This window comes from Pangasianodon hypophthalmus, chromosome 7 (genome assembly GCF_027358585.1).
Source record: "Pangasianodon hypophthalmus isolate fPanHyp1 chromosome 7, fPanHyp1.pri, whole genome shotgun sequence".
Taxonomy (NCBI): Eukaryota; Metazoa; Chordata; class Actinopteri; order Siluriformes; family Pangasiidae; genus Pangasianodon; species Pangasianodon hypophthalmus.
Genome location: NC_069716.1, coordinates 5,286,565 through 5,308,122, shown reverse-complemented (window position 1 = coordinate 5,308,122; position 21,558 = coordinate 5,286,565). Strand labels below are relative to the sequence as shown.

General features: G+C 37.8%; 1 protein-coding gene across 3 annotated transcripts in view; it reads right to left on the bottom strand.

The window, feature by feature from the left end:
• Positions 1–16,743, bottom strand: part of ldb2a (LIM domain binding 2a) — a 77,597-nt gene extending 60,854 nt beyond the window's left edge. For all 3 annotated transcript variants that reach the window (XM_026940658.3, XM_026940660.3, XM_026940659.3), the window contains exon 1: positions 16,459–16,743. In XM_026940658.3, coding sequence (XP_026796459.1) covers positions 16,459–16,590 — 132 coding nt within the window. In that variant the 5' untranslated portion in view covers positions 16,591–16,743. The remainder of the gene's footprint in view (positions 1–16,458) is intronic.
• Between the last annotated feature and the right edge of the window lie 4,815 nt (positions 16,744–21,558).

Sequence of the window (21,558 nt, the reverse complement as noted above, 5' to 3'; positions counted from 1 at the left end):
AGCTAGCGAGGTTTTAGGTATCTTTCAGCAGTCTGACTGTTTTTATCCCTGTGTTTGTTAAACTGGCTTCTGGCTCCTGTGATCTTTGAAGACAGACAGCAACGCAAGGTCAGAAAGTAGACTAAATAAAAAACATTTCCATATCCATTTGGTAAAATATATTTCTATTTTCTTAAGGCGGACATGTGTAGGCATATTACAGGCAGAAAAACTCACTTTTATTGCTGTTTGAATTCAGCCACAGTGACATCTGACAGGTCTTTCCCAAACCGCCACACAAACGAGACAGCACTGACTGACTGACTGAAAACTCAGCACCATTCTCATTATTAACAATTCATAAGAATTCACACTATTTACCTCGTAGGAAACACAACAAATGGTAAAGATTGTGGTAACTAGATGAGACACAGCATTATTGACTTCCTTCATATGAAGATCACACTAACTCTTTGAGCTCTTGAATACTGACTCTGAAATTTGGGGCTTAAAGGTCACATGACAGGAATGACACAAAAACTCCAAACCCCTTAGTGAAACCTCTCAGCCAGTTCTTTGTATACCCAAACCAGTGAAAAAGGAAATCCCTCGTCTATCTATATATCTAACAGTGCTGTGTGAATTGCAGTGCTTTGCTGCGGCCTTACAGCTCAATATCGCTTTGGAGCTCCATTGACGTGAGCACTTGAGCTGCGCCACTTCAGCTCAGCGCTGGTGTCAGCAGGTGGAGAGAATACACTCCGAGAGCTCATTGATCCCCTCAGAACAGACATGTTTCCAATACTGGGGTCAACACACATACACACCAATACACACACACACACATATACACACACACACATAAATGTCGGTCAGCTAGTGATCCCATCTAGAAAACATTTACTGATGTGAAAATTGAGCTCCATTACACAGCACCAAACTCTGAATAATGTATTCATGACAGGAAATTTTTTTCGAGATTTGTCTATAATGATGAAATAACACTGCTTGTTGTTTTGCGATGTTGAGCTCTGGTGCTAATGGTGACATCGCAAAAACAAAAAAACTATAGATATACAAATGTATATGCCTATGAAAATCACAAAATTACACTGCACCAATAGAGATAACAAGGTAAAAATACCACAAACATTAATTACATTCCTCCATCTTGGCACTAATTACTCTGTTATACCTTAATTGCTACAGGATTTTAATGGCCTCGGACGGCACGGTCGGTATCCGGCTGAAACTGGGAATTAAAGGATTCCATTTATCTGAGAGATAATCGACACTGTCACAATCAATGGCCAATCTGATCAGGCATTTGCACCAATTAACACTATTTAATGACTCGGCAGCCCCTGGGAACAATATCAATACAGCTCCACAAGAGTGAGCAGCGAAAGTGCTGCAGCTGAAACACACTGCAAAAAAGGCTTTTTGACTTTATATTAAATATCACACACACTAATATCTGATTAACCCCTTAAAGTCTCAGCTTATTATAAAGTTATTCATCTTAAAGCATATTATTCAGTAAGTCGAGTAAAAATAAACTGAAAGTGTGTGTAGTTATCGGAGTCAGGAGTGTAAAACTGGAGCTTATGGGGTTAATGTTACCCTGTTAAATAGTGTAAAGTGTTGAAAATGTTAAAAGCAACAGGAATTACATCATATATAAGGAAAAATTAGGAATGGTTAATGTTTTGGGGGGTATCTGGAACTTCGTTTCTATTGTCTGTCACAATTCCTACGACTAGGGCTAGAGATATGGGCAAAATGTTATCGATATTTCAAAATGCCATGACTACTGAAAAAGTATTTTGATTTAAACGTATATTTCCAAGTCAACAGTTTTTTTTTTTGCCAGATGTAAAGTATCATGTAGTAAGATTTTATTGATTTATATCTTTATAACAGTTAAGTAAATAAGGAATAAAATACAATGGGGCAACATTTAATTGTCCTTGAAACAAGTTAGTTCCTGTTGTGTCACATTATAGCAGCTACAAACAGTCATTCCCTCACCAGCCTCTGTTTTTTTTTCTCTTGCTTTAACTTAAAAAGACAAAAAGTATGCAGCTTGTCATGTTACTGAGAAATCGGAAAGCATAAAGCCCTCTATCCTGAATACTCTCTTGTGTCTGAAAACTTTAAACAGCTTTACCACTGACCGTACTGGGCTGGAACTGGAAATTTATCAAAACCTTCTGACCAATCGGAATTGAGAATTCAATGTTATAAACTGCAATAAAACAATCCACAAAGCATTCGGGCTCATTGCACAAATAGCTAATCTTCTTAATGTTGTTAATAACATCCATATAAATAACTCCAAACCAATTATTTTTTTGTCAGCTCTTTATCTTTATTGCTCCGTGAGCTGAATGTGATGATCCGTACTAACATGGACAGGCAAATGTCGTCAAAATGGTGTTTGTGGTTGTTAGTTGTTGTCATTTAGCCTGGTGTGAATATAAAAAATGATCCAGTACTTTTTGATGATTACTTTTTAAGAGCATAAAGCCGCTTTAAAGCTGTAGGAATGCTCTTCTCAGCAACCCCACAGCCATGTGTGCAGTTTTACAACAAATAAAAGTGGTAGTTTTCCTCTGCTGCAGTAGAAATGTTATCGGTTGACAAATTTCTCATTTATTTATATATGTCACATTTATATTGTAGAACCAGCATACAACCCACCATAACCTATGACTTGAGGCAGTTCGTTATTTAACAGCAGGGCTCGGTGGAGTGTCAGAGGGGCTCCAGAGTTCAGAACTCTGATCAGAGTTCAGATCTAAAAGCATGACATTTGACATTTGTGGTTTGCCCTAAGGAACCATTCAGTAACCAAAACGAAAGAGATTTTCTGGTCTAAACAGCTAATTCAATCAAGAAACCTATAAAAATCCCTATAAGCAAATTTTACAAGAATAGAAAAAAAACTTCTCCAACTCTTTGTAAGATTAAATATTCTAGCTTTCTAAAGGAGCTCCACTTTTTTAAACTTTTCTTTTTCTCTATAGAAACCTACAACAGAAGGACTATCTATCAGACAGGGAGAACCACTTTTGACAATTGAACCTCTTTTGAAAGCTAGACTTCTTAACCATCCAAAGAACCCACAAGAAACCCTTTTCTTAAATGTACATGCCACTTTACGTAGTAACTAATAAACTGATAAAGCAGCGGAAAATTCTTTGCAGGTCAAAATAATCATTATGAAATAATATGTCCTTAAATGCAATGTTCTCCTTTGTTCATTTTAGGGCTAACCAGATTTTAAAATTCATAAACTTTATGTGTGATTGAGATACAGATACACGCCATAGAGAAACAGTTCTGTTCAGGACAGTCTGTCCGAACAGTTCAGAACTATATACAGAACAAAAGGACAAACTTTCACAATTTCCCAGGCTGTCACATATTCAAGAAGGCATGTTAGCCAGGTAAAAAATTCTAAAGAGATGCAGTAGAGATATCCAGTGCTAAGTAGTGCACAGAACAATTCTATTAAGAACCCTCTCACTTGCAAAGTGTGTGTTTTATGTCTGTACTGTAAGAAACATTGCCGTCTGTAGCCTTCATATCCTGACTGACTGGTGAAAAAAGCTACAGTGGTTATGGCTCCAGAAACACAGATCAGCGCTGATAAAGATGACATATTCAACAGCGTGAGTGCTCATGGGCGATAGATCACACGTCTTCGGGTGCCACAGGAGATGAGTGGATCAGGCCTTCTCTCCTGATTGCTGCTGTCTGATAGTGGGCTTTGATGTACAGTGCGCTGATCACTCCTTCAGGACCCCAGGTGAACTAACACGAGCGTCTGCGCCGCTCGCCTGAAGATAAAGCCGTATTGATTGGGCCGTCTAAAGGGATTCATCAGCGCGCCAATGGCGCCTCTCGACCCAGTCACTGCACCGCCGAGGCCAAGCAGCCGGGATTTATGGGAAATCCGCAGGCTTAGAGATACAACGGCGCCCGGGATCCTCAGTAAATAACAACAGCGCCTGCTTTTTTTTTTATAGCACAAAAATAACAGACACATTTCTCAAACTCACAGGTGCATGTAACTACATCAGGAATATACAATAAACCAGATCTTAAATATGATTTCTTTTTTTTTTCCCTCAGTACGCTACTGAAGAAGGATGTAATTAGTAGATCTATTTAGTGAGATTCCCTCTGAAGACACAGAGCAGTTGAACGTAGCTGTAAACAACGCTGCTCTAAAGGACTCCTGAAATCTCTTTAAGGTCTCTGAAGACCTCGGAGCCTGAAACTGAAGATGGCAGCAGAACCGAGGAGACTTGTATAATTCTAATAAGTGAGAAATTTAATGGGATTTCAAGTTGTAAGACAAATTGTAAGCTACAAGTGCGTATGTCGTCTTGTAACTTTTATACAAGTTCGCTTGAGAGAAGTTGAGGCTGTATCACACCTTGCTGAATAAAAGCATTCAAATATGTGGTTACACCATATTTTTGGTTATGGGACAAAAATAATGACCAAACAAATAATAATAAAAAAAAACACTACTGTGTAATCAGTTAGAGCCAGGCTCATTCACAAGGAAAGCCTTTTTACACACTGACATCAAGCATGTCTTAGAGAAAACTCTGAGAAAGACCCACTTGTCCACTCATTAGTTTCTCTTAACAAATATGTTCTGAAGCGTCACTTTCAGCGAATGTTTGGAACGACCCTACAAATGTCTGCTGTCAGCATTTTCCCTTTAAATCACCTCTTTGCCTTCATCACTGAAGAATGAACCATATTGTTTCAGTCTACTGACACTGCAGCTGCCCAGGAAATGTCAACCTACAGAACATTTAGATATCTGTACTCTTTGTGTAACACAATAACCCAGTCGAAAAGGTCAGGCTTTACATCAGTGTAATACTCATCTGTAAGTGCATACATACTGTACATCTTCAGGAGTTACATTAGAGGTGAATGAGTAACATCTCAGGTACTAAAGATACAATATAAAAAGGGAACCATATATACTATATCTAAAAACTGACTAGCATGCTGGCTGGGCTTGAAGTTGGAAAAGAAGCAGTTTTTTGACATTCGTGTTTACTGGAGGACGGCTGCAAATTCAGAGAAAAGGAAAAGAAAGAGGGATGATGTTGGCTTTCTGTGGTGTGAGACTGAAGCCAGGAGTGGGAGGATCACAACAAGGACACTATTGCACACACAAAATTACTTCAACTACGTCATGTAGCAAGACTTTCAAGGCAAGAAACTAGCTTGAGACTCAACATTATGAGAAATTATTACAAAATTTGAGATATAACACATGACAGGCCATGACGCCAGGGTGGTGTGATACACTGATGGTGCCGTTACCACCCTGAAGATGATTATTTTCCTATAACAGCATGGTCTAAAGTCTTTTATTCCTCTTATAACTCAACAATTTGCCAATGATTATGTTTTTTAATTAATTCGTAAATAACACATTACGCATTTAATCATTTATATTTACACTTAATGTAGTGGAACGTCCACAAAAAAATACTAGTTCCTGTTATCACTTATGCTATAGCAATGATAAACAGCAGTTCCATCACCAGCCTCTTTTTTGTCCCCCTCTCTTAAAGTTAATAAGCAAACAGCTTGGCATGTTACCGAGAACCTGTTCTCTGTCCCGAAGCCTTTCCCATGGAGAAAAACATACTGTTTGTTAGAAAGTGCTGACACTGGAGACTCCTTCCACAAATATTATATAAACATCTTCTTAAAGAAAGCTTTACCATATCAATGATTATACGATTTTCTTTGTGATATAACAACACATTTAAGTAAATCTGTTTATTAGCCTTAGATTTTGTGGAGCATCCACCATACAAGTCCCTGTGTATGAGCTGTTACTAGAAACAATAATGTATTAGAATGAGCATATTAACATAAACCTGTCATTTATGTTACAGCCAGAATTACTCAGAGTAGCTGTTATAGCAAATTAATGCACACCTTCTGATTGGAAAATTCAACATTTCAAATGAAAAAAATTCAGATTCAGTGTGAGTTTTTGCTCTTCATAAAAAAAAAAAAATCATGTCTCATGTATTTTTAAAAAATGTTGTTTTTGTCAATTTTTCCCTACAGTGTGAACATATCCTTTGTTAATGCCAAGTCTCTTTCTTCAGCATCCTCTTCTGTCAAGCTGGACTTTGTGTCTCCTTTGTAATCAGGATCTGAGCTGGCGTTATCAGTGTCCGACCAGTAAACAGGGATTAACTGAGGTTAAGCTTCAGTAATGGGAATTATGTAGATGTGGGCACTTCATGCTTCATACATAAAGCTACTCTCCACACTTAACATCCACACAAAAACAAACTGCACAGCAAAATGTGCACTGCTAAATGAACTCTCACTGTCCGTTTGAATTCACCTGGGCTTCGACTAAAAGTTGTAACTTGTCATTTCAGACCTCTGACTAGAAAAACCGAAGAAAACGCTCCTTCAACGTGGAATTCCTACTCGGGAACTTGGAACAATCTCCTCAACCTCGACGTCAAATCAACATGGCAGCTCACAGCATCAAAAGTTAAAAAAAGGAGTACCTCTTTCTTTTAAATGTTATACTGTATATAGTAGTATTTGTTTTAGATGAATCAACATACAGACAAATTTGCTCATTAAAGCTATAACATTGGCTATACAGTTCGCTGTTTTGTGGAGGTAAATAAGCATCACATATCACGGTTAGAGGCTAGCTTGTTGCTAACAAAAGACGAACATAGAGGTGTTTTTTTTTTTTTTGACTTTGTAGCTTGGACAGAGTTTGAAAATGATGTAATTCTGAGCTACAACTTCCCACTTCTCTGGTAAGAGAACAGCAAGATTAAATGCATGTTATAGTTGTTAATTCGAAGCTAGGGATTTTGCTTCATAAGATTGTGTTTGGTATGAACATTTATATTCTTCATTCAAGTCCATTCTTGCACCTGAATGCGACAGTTTGAGAGTATTAGTTGTGTTTCTTCACACACTTGTCCATAAGTAATGCTACCTGATCTCATTTCACCAAAATTTCACCAAAATTATGTGACCCAAATATGTACAGTAGGGATGTAACCAAATACATTAACTGGAAGGAATACAAATACAGATACAAACAGAAGGTGGACTATTCATTTTTTTTTTAGAAAGTTTTCAGGTTCACAGGTCATTTGGTTGAGACTAAAGGTGTCTATCGGGTCCGGGATCCTGTGCAATGCAACAAGAAAAGTCACGCAAGCTGGAGGTTTTTTTATGCAGATGAACGAGTGGTTAGACATGAAGCTCACCGGACAAAAAATACCATGTTCCTTCATTAACACAAATGTGCAGTGCTACATGATATATTTACAGCATCCTTAGTAACTGCCTGGTCAGGGTTGTGATGGTTTAAATTAGGCTATAATTTAATTTTTATTTCATTAGAAAATACTGTGGTCTGGAACAAACAAAACAAAACAAAAAAAACCCCTGCAAAAGTGGGACATTTCTATTTATGAACTCGAGTGATGTAGCTGAGGTTGAGGAACTGTCAGAGCCAGAATCACACACCATGCTGACCTCTGAGTTTAGCCTTTCAATTTAGACCACATGCACTTCAGGTTCAAATCTGAATATAGATATGGGTATTTGGAGCACTGATCAGATACAGATACAGATAGCGGCACTGCGTTACACACCTAATGTATAGTAAGGTCTAAGTCTGTTACAATCTAATCACAATTATTTGTGCAATTTCTAATTTACCATCAAATTCAACAAACATGTTTCTATATACATCTATGTAGAATCTACATACATCTATATAAATCCATGTAGTTGAGCCATCACAATGCATTTGCATACACAAGATTCATTCTCACTGAGTCTATTGATCAAAATTAAATCATATTTAATATTTTTTTCCTAGACCATTATCTGTTTGTAACTATGGCCTGAGACATTTATTTGTTTTTTCGTATATTCAAGGTAAATAAAATCCATATATAAAATAAAAATTGGTAAATAAATCCATTTTTGCACTACTATTAGGGAGATATTACAAGAATGCAAAAAAAGTAAACAAAATACAAATTTTAAAAATGATAATTAAGCAGTTTATTGTAATTGTTTGTATTACAATTAATCAGAAAACATTTCACTATTGTGACAGGCCTAGTAAGGACAACTTACTAGAAATAACTGTTTTTATTTCACCAGTTATCAAAAACCAATACATTTTCTAGCCATTACTTATTAAGAATGAATCATGTTATGAATCATGACTCTTCACATCTGCAGGAATACATGAAATCAGAGCTCCCCAAACAAACAGCAGAAAGTCTCTCCATTCCTGCACACACTCGTTTTCGTAAGCAGCGCTGTATGAAACATGTAAATGTCTCACTATCATGCTGTAAGCATCCCGCTGAATAACACATTAATTGCTTCCTTTCACAAAGCACTAATTGCCGAGATCAAAATCACAATTTCAATTTATTATGCAAGTTTATTATGAGTTTAAATATTAGCTATTTAAATAACAGTAATTAATATGATTAGATTTAAAAAAACATTATTTATCCAACGTCAATCAAAATATTTGACAAGCTTCCTTTTCTGCTCTTCAAATTCAAATCCAACAAATATAACATTCTTGCTGCAGGCTTACGGAAAACTCAAAACTTAAATGAAAAACAGGATTGAGAGTGAAAGTTGGGCGAAAATAAAAAGGCGATGGAAAACAGGACGTTGGTAGAAATGGGCGATCCCCTCTTTATCTGTTATCAGACCGGCACTGTAGCCTGGAAGGAACTGCGGGAAAGTCGCAGGAAAAAGGTGGGACTATTGTCTGAGCATCCTGCCAGCTTCTCCGCCACCTTATTGTTTCAAAAAAATACATTTTTTCCCCTACTACTGTTGTGTATGCGGTGTAATCTATCACATAGCAGGCAGTGCCCTCATAACCCCCTCTTTGTGTGATAATTAACGGATCTATTGACAAGACAGAACTATTGTGTCGTGTTCCTTCTGCAATCAGTGCACTGTAATGCTTTATAACACGTCAACCCTCACATGTAATAATAACATGACAATGTGCTTGTCACGACAGGTAATAATACCTTCATGCTCAGCCTTATTAATCATAGTCCTGTCTTTCAGCCTTATTTCTAACTCTCGTGTTGACATAAAGTGTGTCACAGATTGTGAGATAGCAGGTTAGCGCGTTGCCAGGTGACATAACAGTGATTAGAAAATCATGAGCGTGTCTCAGTTTTTCAAAGTCTGAGTCCATGACTAAGAACTGATTTTATTTCGACACACACAAACATATATATAAATATATATATATATATATATATAACACCAATATAATATGCTAATACTAATACAGTACATAATGATCTTGTGTTTATGACTAACTGTTGTGTTATATTTTACTCAAATGGTAGCACATATGATTTGAGCAAAAAGTGTCAGATGTAGTCCCTGAAACTTCAGAAAACTTCAGAAAACACTTTTTCTGTTCTTTTTTCTTGTTTTTTTTTTTTTTTATGAAATTGATTTGGAGGTATTAATTTGAGAGCATACTGGTTAAAGTACAAAAATTACAACAAGCTTTCACATTTTGCTTAAGAATTAGGGAGCTGAAATAATAATAATAATAATAATAATAATAATAATAATAATAATAATAATAATAATAATCCTATACTACAAAAATAATAGTAGTATTGTTCAAAATAATTTTAGAATTTATAATATACACAACAGGAATAAACCATGTGCAAATAATTACACTTTTATTTTTTAAATCCTACACAGTTTTAGTGCACTGATGACACCCTTACAATAATAATTTCATCATCTGAATAAAAAGATCTTTTCATCTTAATAAAAGACAAGGAGCTGAAGATAACAATAACAACAACAGCAGCAGCAACAACAAGAACATAATAACAATAACAATAATAATAATAATAATAATAATAATAATAATAATAATAATAATAATAATGCCACATGCAAACATAAAACTTTCATTTTTTCAAATATTTGTCATATTTTGATGAAAACCAAGGAGCTGAATATAACATAATAATAATAATAATAATAATAATAATAATAATAATAATAATAATAATTATTATTATTATTATTATTATTATTATTATTATTATGTTGTTGTTGTTGTTGTTGTTGTTAGTGGGACCAGTGAGAAAGCTATTTAGTTATGAGAGTGGGAAGTGTACCTTTGGAGCCTTATCATTTTATCACTGATGAAATCATTTCACTGATGAAAAATCAGTCATTCCACTGCAGCCAGTTAAGTAAAAGTTAAGTGACGTATGGTATAAGAGACGGTGACGTAGCAAGGGCTACACATCTTCCAGCGCAAAATAATCTACCCTTTACCTGCCATCTGAAAAATCAATTAAAACCCAGGTGTTACAAATGATCATGATCTGTCTAATGACTTGCCATTCAGAGGCAACAGCAGTTATAATGGCACTATAGAGAAGTTGCATTGATTGGTTTATCTCCAAGAGACTCTGAGAGTGAGTTCCTCCTCGACAAAATGCATTATCGATTGCCTTCAGATTGGGATAGATCATCACCGTGAACCCTCGCTGCTCTTTTACATAAACATGTGCCATTCCAGAGCCATTAGACGGATAGATTCATAAAGCAGCACTTCAGTTTATTTTTGTCTTTCTGAGCTCTTATGGATCGACCTGTGTGCTTCTTTCTCTCTCGTTCACTCTGTCTCTCTCTTTCCATCTGCGAATATTCATGAGCACTATGCTGATGAGCTTACGTGTGCCGGGGTCGGCGTGGCTCCTCCTCAGCATGTTAAACGTCTGGCTCATTTGCATACACTCCGAACCGTCAGCCTGCAGCCAAGCATCGCACCCAGCCAGGTATTACAAGCAGCTACAGAAACTGTCCATGAGACAGCTTAAGCATGCTTCATAGGGGAAAAATAAAAACAGGCGACCATGACCGTCAGTACACGCTGCCTGTTTGCACGTCACATGCAGTTATAGAGATAAGCAGGAAAAGGTCAGCTTTTCATTTCAAAAGCAGCTTTGGATTTCTGGAGCGACACTCAACGCAGAGACCCGGCGAGCCGTCAGCTTGGGTGCTTTGCATAGCCTTTGTATGAACCAGAACTTTCCATATGCAAAGCAGAGTGACTGTTACACTTGCATGGTTTTGCATTTTTGAAGGAAAATGTTTCATGCACATATAGAGTGGAATGAAGCTGAAAAAGAAATTCTATATAGCAGTAAAGATTACATTTAGAAGATGATGGCTGAAATCCAAAATCCAAACCAGATTAGACTGTCAAGCTATTTTGTGTCCATTTTAAAGAAACTGTTTGCCTAGAAATAGACAATTTTCCATTTAAATATAGTTTATTAGCCAGTTCTTTAGTTTTGTACTGCAAAATCTGTGTCCTAGGTCCTAGACTTACATTCCTTACATTAGAAGATACGTTATCAGGATTGTACATAATCCAGACAAAATACATCATCTCATTTTTAACTAAACGATCTGTAAAAAAGCAGGAATACTCCGCATTTCTAAATGGAAGGTAAAGCAGTACTATATTATCGTCCGCATTACTTCCATCTTCCCACCTTCAGGCTCTGGAAGGCGGAGCCTAGGAGGCGTAAAGACAGAAAGAGATCGCACAAGATGGCCGATACCATAATGTTACAGCGATCAGCTACACAGTGACTTTTGTTATTTTTTTATATATTACACTCATATAGAAAAGGGTTCCACGAGTGTTGGAACGCTGTATGAGCAGGAAACTGTTTTATATTAATTTGTTCGTTCTAATGCTCTATCGTCTCTTAGTACAGATTTAACGGATTTTAAAAAAAAGTGATAATTTATTTGTTGATATAGTGACGTTTTCTCTGAGGAAAAGTTTAATTCTTATTTTTTGGAAGGAGTCTCCAGTGTCAAAATGTTTTCCAACATGGGAAAGTCTTTAGGATGTAGGAGTTTCTCTGTAACATGACATGCTGCGTTTTTTTTTTTGTTGTTTTTTTTTTAATCTACTTCAAGAGAGAGGAAAAAGAGAGGCTGGTGAGAGGACGATTGTTTATAGCTGATCTAACGTAAGGACTTGTTTTTCCAGACATTCCACAACAATGAGTGTAACTGTAAATGCATAAGAACTATGACTCTAATAAATTGTGAGTGTTTCTCACACCACCCCATTGTTGATTATTTGCCTATAACAGCATGTTCCTATTGTGTTTTATTCCTGACATAATGCACTTTTTTCCTGAGATAATGCGTTCAAATTTGTTAGTTATTATTTATCATTTTATCATTCATTTCTGTGGTAAATGATTTCTTAGCATCATATTAGCAACATCATAACTTAATTACGCTGTAATTATAACACAAGCCACAGATCTGTCATGATGAGTGGACAAGTTTCAGCAGATTTCTCTCCTGTACCAACATCATTTGTTAGCACTGATACATGAGACACTCTGCTACACTTGCATACTTTTCCTTACAGAGTAGATGGAGATGTTTTTTTAAAGCTTGTAAATTGCACTAGGTGGTAGTTTTTTAAAGTGATAGTTTTGTATCTGTACAGCAGTGCATTTGATTCGGAGTCGGGCTTCGGTGTGACATCTTAGTGAGATCGTCTGTACAAGAAGATGTAATCTGAAGGCTAGCTGGTACGATAAGAACGCAAGCTGGAGGAGATTAGAATGACATACTGCGCATTTGTTTATGTTAGCCTGCTTGGCTAAGTGCCGCCTGGAAGTGGAAGTGTACAAGGGCTTAGGCCACGGCTCATGCATTATGCATGATGTTGTGGCATTGCATCTCGGCAACGCAGCCCACGTCTCCTTAAAGTTACACACGCTCGTGTCTCTGTCTAACAGCCGAGCTGCAGCTATCGCACAGCCTCCACACACATCTGTTTAGCATTTCAGGAAGTGCAAAAATGGGGTGTGGAGCTTATCATATGAACAGTTTTATCATATATGAGTTTTATTGGTACATGACATTCACTTTCTCAGGTAACTAAAGACATAAAAGACCAGTGACAAGCAAGAGTTACAGTTGCCTATCCATTTTTTTCTAAGGCTGAATATACAGGGTTGCAAATTCATCATTTCCTAGATAATTAATAAATTCACATATGATACTAATAAGCCACCTTAATATTTTTGCCTTATTGTCTTTTACAGTATTCAGCCAAGTGTAGTTGTGTTCTGATAAATGTGGGCAACGAAGCAAGAAAAAGTACACAATCTCAATAAAATCAAGTTTAAAGATGTATTTTTTAATCATTTTAAATATTTTTAAATGTAATCCTCTTTAATTATGACATTATTAAAAACGGATCCATCCATTCCTTCCTCATGAAGCAATCCGGCTCTCATGAAGAATTTCTTGTGACTACCTGATTATATTTTGCCCGATTTCCGTACTCATAAGAAAAGACTATTACTCAAACATTAACCTTCCTAACTTTCCATCCCAATCGAGTCATGTTGAGTTATGCAGCTCTAAAGTCAAGGGATAAAAGAAAAAAAAAAGCCACTCGCTAGAAGTACGATACAGATTATAAAACAAGTATGTGACCTTCACATTGAGCAAAGTTAAAGTAATAATGTGTGTGTCTATATATGTGTGTGTGAGTGTGTGTGTATGTGAAAGAGAGAGAGAGAGAGAAAGAGCAAGAGAGTGAGAGAGGAGGAGGAGGAGGAGGAGGAGGATAGAGCTCTTGTTCTTCTCAGTTTCATAAATGAAAGATTTATTTAGTAACATAGAAAAAAGGTCACTGTTTGAATGCAAAGCAGAGATGCGTGAAAGCCAACAACATTTTTCCGCTATTCTTTTTCTGTAAAACAAACTTATGTACATCTTATGTACATCAACAAGCAAGCAGGGCAGCTGATTATCTCTGTCATGCTGTCTTGTAGCTATGTTAGCTAGCTAGCCAGGTTATCCCTGCAGCAATACTGCTAACATTAACTAAACTTAGCTTTGCTTTTTCACTTCACGATGAAACACTCTGGGATCCTTTACCCCACCTGGTACACTTCTTTCTCTTATATGCTTCAAGGCTCTCTCTCTCCATATCAAGAAACCACAAAATTGCTACGTTTTCTCGTTTTTCATTCTCTGGTTTATATACCAGAGAATATTGTAGTTTATACTGATTATAGCGTAATCAGTAAATTATTCTTTTCTGAAGGGAGGCATTTTGCCACTTTCACCTCTAGTTACGTGCGTATTGTTTGCCTCACAGAAATGAGAAATTCGTTCTCAAATATAGCAACCTCAACAGAAAAATCACGTGACTAAAACGCTAGGATATACACCCCATATGAGTCAAATAAAAAGCTCCATCCATCCATCCATCCCCTGTACTTCTTACCCTACACAGGGTTGCAGGGAGCCTGGAGCCTGTCCCAGGGGACTCAGGGTACAAGCCGGGAGACACCCTGGATGGGGTGCCAACCCATTGCAGGGCACAGTCTCACACACACTCACACACTACGGACAATTTGGAAACACCAATCAGCCTACAACACATGTCTTTGGAGGAAACCGGAGTACCCGGAGGAAACCCTCAAAGCACGGGGAGAACATACAAACTCTGCGCACACAGGGCAGAGGCGAGATTCAAACACCCAACTACAGAGGTGTGAGTCAAACATGCTAAGTTTTTTTTCTAGAGGAATCCACACACTTAAGTATTGGAACATTTGCAGTGAATGAAATGGAGATAATGTAGAAAATGATACACTTTTGGCACAACAATTTGCAATAAACCATGCAAAATTCTTTGTAAAAAAAGGTCATCCTTACATATACATGTATATATGTCAGTTGAAGAGTGTCATCACTGTCATCGTCTACGTAAGTTTAACTGTGTCTGCATTCAGAACCCATGCACAAGACTATACATGTATATATTACTTGGATCTACAGGAATGAAAGGAAACGGTACAGTCATGACGTCAAAAATAATTTGTGGTTGTGTCATTGCTTAGACCAGTGTTTCTCAACCAGGGGTCCGTGGACCCCTTGTGGTCCGTGGCATAATTACAGGCGGTCCGTGGGATTGTTTCTAAAAACATATCAAATATGTATGCGATAGTTTTTGTTAACTATATGCTTAGCCATGTGCATTCACAGCTCTAACTAACACAGCTGAGCGTGTTCATTCTGTAGTGCCCTCGATCTCTGCTCACCCCAGCACTGAAAGGTTAAATTGAAAAGAAAAAAAAATTCAGAGTGATAATCAGTTTAAGTGTAATTTATCGCAGCAATAAAAAAAGTTTGTACATTTTACTGTTCACACACTTCAATGTCAAGTCTAACACCGAGGCATAAAATGAAATGTGTATAATGTTAATGAAATGTTAATGTCAGTGTACAAAAATGTCACTGTTAAAGCATTGTTAAAGCAATGTGAACAGCAGGCAGTATAGCAAATCTGATACTGAACTGAACATTTATTACATTTGACACTTTGATACATGACAAAATGTCACGTAGACTACTTAGGCTATATATATATATATATATATATATATATATATATATATATATATATATATATATATATATATATGTACATATTATGCAAGGGGTCTGTGAGGATCAGTCAGAATATGCTAGGCTTGTACGGCTGGAAAAAAAAAAGGTTGAGAGCCACTGGCTTAAGCTCCAGTAGTTCTGGTTTAGTTAATCCTAATGCCGTGTTGATGGTTCATGTGTTGATAAGTGATGAGTAAATGCATAACTCTAAACTTAACCCTACACTTAACCCTATCCTTAACCCAACCCCAACCCTAACCCTAAGTCTGCAACTGTAGTGGAACTTCAGTCCTGTGTGCTTACTCCAGAGAGCCAGGGATGTGTGCAGCTCAGTAGATCAGTGTGTGCGACTTTAAATGACAGTGTAGAGTTAATAAGGCGTTAATAAAGTCTGTGCAGTTTGCTGGGATCCCTCCTCAGAGTAAAGCCTGCACGTGGGCTTCAACCCGGCAGTCAGGTTATCCCAAGACTCACATCTGACATGAACTTGATCAAATGTGTGTGTGTGTGTGTGTGTGTGTGTGTGTGAGTGGATTGCTGGAGTTTGAAGTCACTTCAGGTTTTAGGAAACAGTGGAATTTATATTTAAAGCGTATGCAAAAGTGAGCCAAGGTTCACAGAGTGAAATAAACATCTGAGCAACTGAAAGTGCAAGAGAGAAACCGCAAGGAAAACACAGGAACAAAACACGCAAACACACGCGCGCGCCTCACACGCGCACACACACACACACTCACACACACGCACGTCGGTGACAGTGTGCCGCGCGCGCACAGACAACTTTCAGCCAAAAATAAATAAATAAACATACACACACACACACACACACACACACACACACACACACACACACAGAGAGACATACACAGCGCGAGGAGAACTCACCTCAGTCCGGGCCTGCAGCCGCTTGTTCAGCTCATAGATCCGGTACTCGGGCTGCACGGCGTACGGCGCGTGTCTCCGGTAGAAGGGCCCGAACGGAGAGGCGTAGAACGGGTCGTGGGCCGGATTGGACATGCCTGATGCCTAAAGACTTAAAGCTGCTGCTGCTGCTGCTGTTGTTCGCACAGCCACGATTCAGCATCCGCGCAGCGCACGTGGAAACGCACTCCGACACGCCGCGCGCTCTCGCTCTCTCCCGGCGCTGCTACACTCCCCATTACACTCCCCCCCCCCACCACCTCCCCGCCTCCCCGCCTCCGCGCGCGCTTACCGAACGCACGCGGGGAGAGGAGGAGGAGGAGGAGGACGAGGTGGAGGAGGAGGAGGCGCGGCGCTCATTGGCCAGCTGCTGGAGGGAAGTAAGAGAAAGTGTGTGCAGCCTCCGACTCCTCCAAACCGCACCAGGGTTAGTTTCAGGGTTTTTAATCAGTGATTAACGCACAAAAACTACACGCAGAAACCAAAAACCCGCTCCTAGATCACGTGCAAGACAGAAGCTTATTGCTGACATGCAAGGAAAACATCAACATCTCGTTCTTACGAGAAAAGCATCTCGTTTTTACGAGAGAAAAAAATCTCGTTGCTTCCAGAAAACAAAATAAAATGTTTATCTTGTAATAACATGTTTTCGAGATAGGAGATGAGATGTGAGATACGAGATACGAGATATGAGATACGAGATACGAGATGTTTTATCAACATAACAAGATGTTTTTCTTGTAATAACGAATTTATTTTCATAATAACAAAATGTTTTCTTGTAATAACAAGATGCTTTTCTCATAATAAAGAGATTTTTCTCATAATCTCAAGATGTTTTTTGTAATAACAAGATGATTTTCTCATTATAAGGAGATTTTTATCATCATAACGAAATGTTTCTCATAATAACGAAATGTTTTCTTGTAATAACAAGATGCTGTCCCTGTAATATGATGCTTTTCTTGTTATAACAAAATGATTTTCTCATTATAAGGAGATTTTTATCATAACAACGACATGTTTTCTCATAATACCGAGATGTTTTCCTGTAATAACAAGATGCTTTTTCTGTAATAACAAGATGTTTTCTCATAATAATTTGTTCTCTTGTAATGACTAAAGGTTTTTTCATAATAATGAGTAATAACAAAACGATTTCTCATAGTTTCTAGATTCTTAATAATGTCAGTAACTGCTTTATCCTGGCCAGGGTCGTGGTGGATCCAGAGCATGTCCCAGGAACACTGGGAATTCTCCTCTGGATGGGACGCCAGTCATCGCAGGGTACCAAGCACACACACATTCACAAACAGTTTCAGGAGGAAACCTGAGAATCTGAAGGAAACCCACGTGGACATGGGAAGAACTTGTGAAACGGATCCTGGAGCAGCGAACCAGCAACTTTATCAGCCGCACCACCATACACAAAGTAGTTCCATCCTTCTCACATCCGTATACAGTTTTCTGAACTGTTAGATGTGATCAAAATAACAAGATCACGAGCACGGGCGGCTCAAGCGAGGTTCCGCTGCAGGGTCAGTGGGCTTACTCTCCGTGACAGTGGGAGGAGTTCGAGACCCTCGTAACAGAACCGATGCCTCTCTGATTTAACAGGAAACATTTCAGGTGGTTTAGGCGTGTTATAAGAACGACCTCTGGTCATCTCCCGCTTGAGCTGTATCAGGTACGTCCCACTGGATGGAGGCACACGTTGGAGAGATTATATCTCATAGTTGGCTTGGGAATGTTTAAAAAGACAAAATATCCACAATTTTTGTAGGGTATTTTTGATATCTACACTACATACACACTGAAATGGTTTTAACTCTTTGCTATTGTACTGACGTGTCATTTCACTCCACTCTGTGACTCTATTAGGAATGTCAGGTCAGAGCTGAATGGGTTAACATTTATCTCTTCACCATCCATGACAATAGGATGAATTTAACCAATCCTCATCCCAATCACACAAGTTCAGCATTTTTAATTAATGTGATAAGACATCTATTTTGGTTTTAACCTCCTCAGATTAAATGAAAGTTGGACTTCCAAGGCCCCAGGCCAAGAGATAGTTAATTATAAAAGTTAACGAAAAAATCTATTAATAAACCCATAATTAAAAATTACATTATTTAATATCTCGAAACCTTTCTAATCGGCATTTCTTAAAAGGGTTGGCTTGTTTGCCGAAAGCAAGTTTTTCGGTGGGTGTGTTTTCTTCCACACAGTTTTTCTCTGCAGGGGAAAAAAAATATCTCGACTTTCCTCCGGCTAAGATTGAGCTCTGCTGCAGAGGAGAAGGAGAGAGAGAGGGAGAGACTGGCTTGGGCCTGGCTTTTAATTGGGATTGTCTGTGTGTGTGTGTGTGTGTGTGTGTGTATGTGTGTGTGTGTATGTGTGTGTATGGAGGGGAAGATAGGCACACCGAGGTGCGAGAGGGGAAAATCGAAATGGGTCAGGACACACATAGACACTTCTCTGCCAGGCTCCCTGCTGTTACTATGGTAACCCACCGTGGTGCGCTGTGCACGCCGGCGCCTCGGCAGGTTTGAACCCAAACACACACACGCACACACACACACGCGCTTGACTTTGCACAGACATTTACATATACTGGCAGGAATCTTGGCTCATTCTGACTGATAGACTGGTACATCTTGTTCTGGAAATTTCCTCTGATTGATTTCACCTTATTTTTTTTACAAGTTGTGTATTAGGTAGATTCTCTCGGACAGTCCAGACTTTATATTTATTAATCCCTTAAACTTTCAGGACACATGACTGGGTCCATACTTACATTCCATTCCCTCATCACAACATACCTTTTACTTTTTGTTTTACTACAAATAACCCAGACATTAAGGGGTTAATCTATAGGCAAGTGAATGCAGCTTTTTTCTTTTAGGGTGTTTTTCCAACAGCATTAAAAAAAAAACCTAGAACAAACAAACAAACAAACAAATAGATCGATCAGTCATTCAATCAATCAATCAATCAATCAATCGAACTGGTGCAAAAAGAGATAACTTGGGATGCCAGAGTTGGAGAAAAAAAAGGAAACAATATAATACTCACAATGAAGACAGAATAAAGTCCAATTTTGTCTGCAAGTAATTTACTGCCAGAAAGGTTCACTGATGAAGGGTCTTTAAATTTCAGTGATGATAACCACAGGATGGAAAATCCACATCGTGACAAACTGGAGATGATTTTCATTTTTAACTCACTGTAGAGGAAATGGCATGTTGGTGCAGTGGATAGTGTCACCACCTCCAAGAACCTCATTCGAGCTCGGGTTACTGTCTGTGTGGAGTTTCACGTGTTCACGTGTTCTCCCTTTGTCCATGTAGGTTTCCTCCGGGTTCTCTGGTTTTCTCCCATTTCCCCAAAACATACCAGTAGATTGACTGGCGATTCGCACCTCCTGCCCAGTGTTCCTGAGATAGGCTCCGAACCCACAACAACCCCACCAGGATAAATCGCTTACTGCAGATTAATAAACGAATGTAGAGGAAATGAAAATAAAATTAGTTGTGTGTGACCTTTTCAGCGAACTAAAAACTACACTCCATATGACGAGAAAGTGAAAGTACACTTGTGCTGGTGTCATTTTGGAGAAAATTAAAAGCTAATGTTTATGCAGGTTGAGAAGTAAAACAGCACGTTGTTGCTTTTTATGGTAACATTGCGATGAAACCTGACCATTTTATTTATTTGCTTGTTTGTTTGTGTGGTTTGGCTGGGTATGTGTATCGCACAGTATGCGTAACCAATCAGCAGCGAACAGTGCTGTTAGCCCCACCCCTGAGTACAATTTAATTATTTTTCCCCCGTTAGAAGTACCAGAAAGTCTGGTACTAGTTCCAGGTTTTTCCAGTGCCAAATGTTACAGCTGTATTGTTTTTTTGTTTTTTTTTTGGTGCTTGAACAAGATCAACAGAAACTAATAATACACAGAGTTGAGGCTAGAAAAACTCTCCATTCTACAATGTGCGAAACCATTAACAAACATAGAAACATCATAAAAAACATGCGAAAAGAGAACAATTTTTCATTATAACGAGATCCATTTAATTTCTTCGAAACTGCAAGCACAAACAATAATCTTTCCCACACAAATACATTGAGAAATAAACAAATAATTTATATAAACAAGTATTTTCATTTTCTGCTCATACACTAAGTGGTGCAACATCCAAGAGTTTTTAGGATGTTGATAATGTCCTTATACTGTTAAATTCGTTTCATCATTTTTTCAAAAAGAAAATAGGTTCATTCAAACAACATCATTTATTTTTGTCTAAGTGGTGAGGAATTTTAACGGGCAAATAAAAAAAAAAACACTTACACAAAAGAAAACATCTTTCATACTGTTGTTGTAGCTTGTATTATTGATACAGTTGTTTTTATTATCATCACTGTGACCGTTTCAGTCATCTCTCAAGTCGGTGAAAAATCAACTACAGCACTGAGTTTTGAATGTGTGGTGGAAAAACACCTAATTCCTGTCGATTTGCTCATTTTGAACAGGTAGCAAAACTGGAAAAACAGTCACTTTTTCAGAGGATTTGGTATTTTGTGCAGTGAAAATGGCTTTACTCCTTATTCAGTCAATGTTTGTACTTTTTTTGTTAGTACAAATTTTTTATGTTTGTGTGGTGGTCTGGAAAAATCCTTCACATGTTGCTGTGGCTGAATTCTAGCAAACAGCCAAAAATAAAACAGCCAAAAAAAAAAATAATCAGGCTTTCATTATACTGTGTGTGTGTGTGTGTTTATACATACTGTATATATATATATATATATATATATATATATATATATATATATATATATATATATATATATATTAAAAAACAGTTAATATATTTCACTAAAACGACATGGAAATGCTATCTTCCTGTAAACATCATGGGAGGTAAGGAGCTGTACTTTACAAAGGTCAACAGTCTTTAAGGTTTAGTTATGTAAGTACAATTGTCACAATACTACTTTTTCTTTTCCGATACTGATATTCATACTAAAACCTTGAGTATCACCTGAAATCGATACCTATCTGCT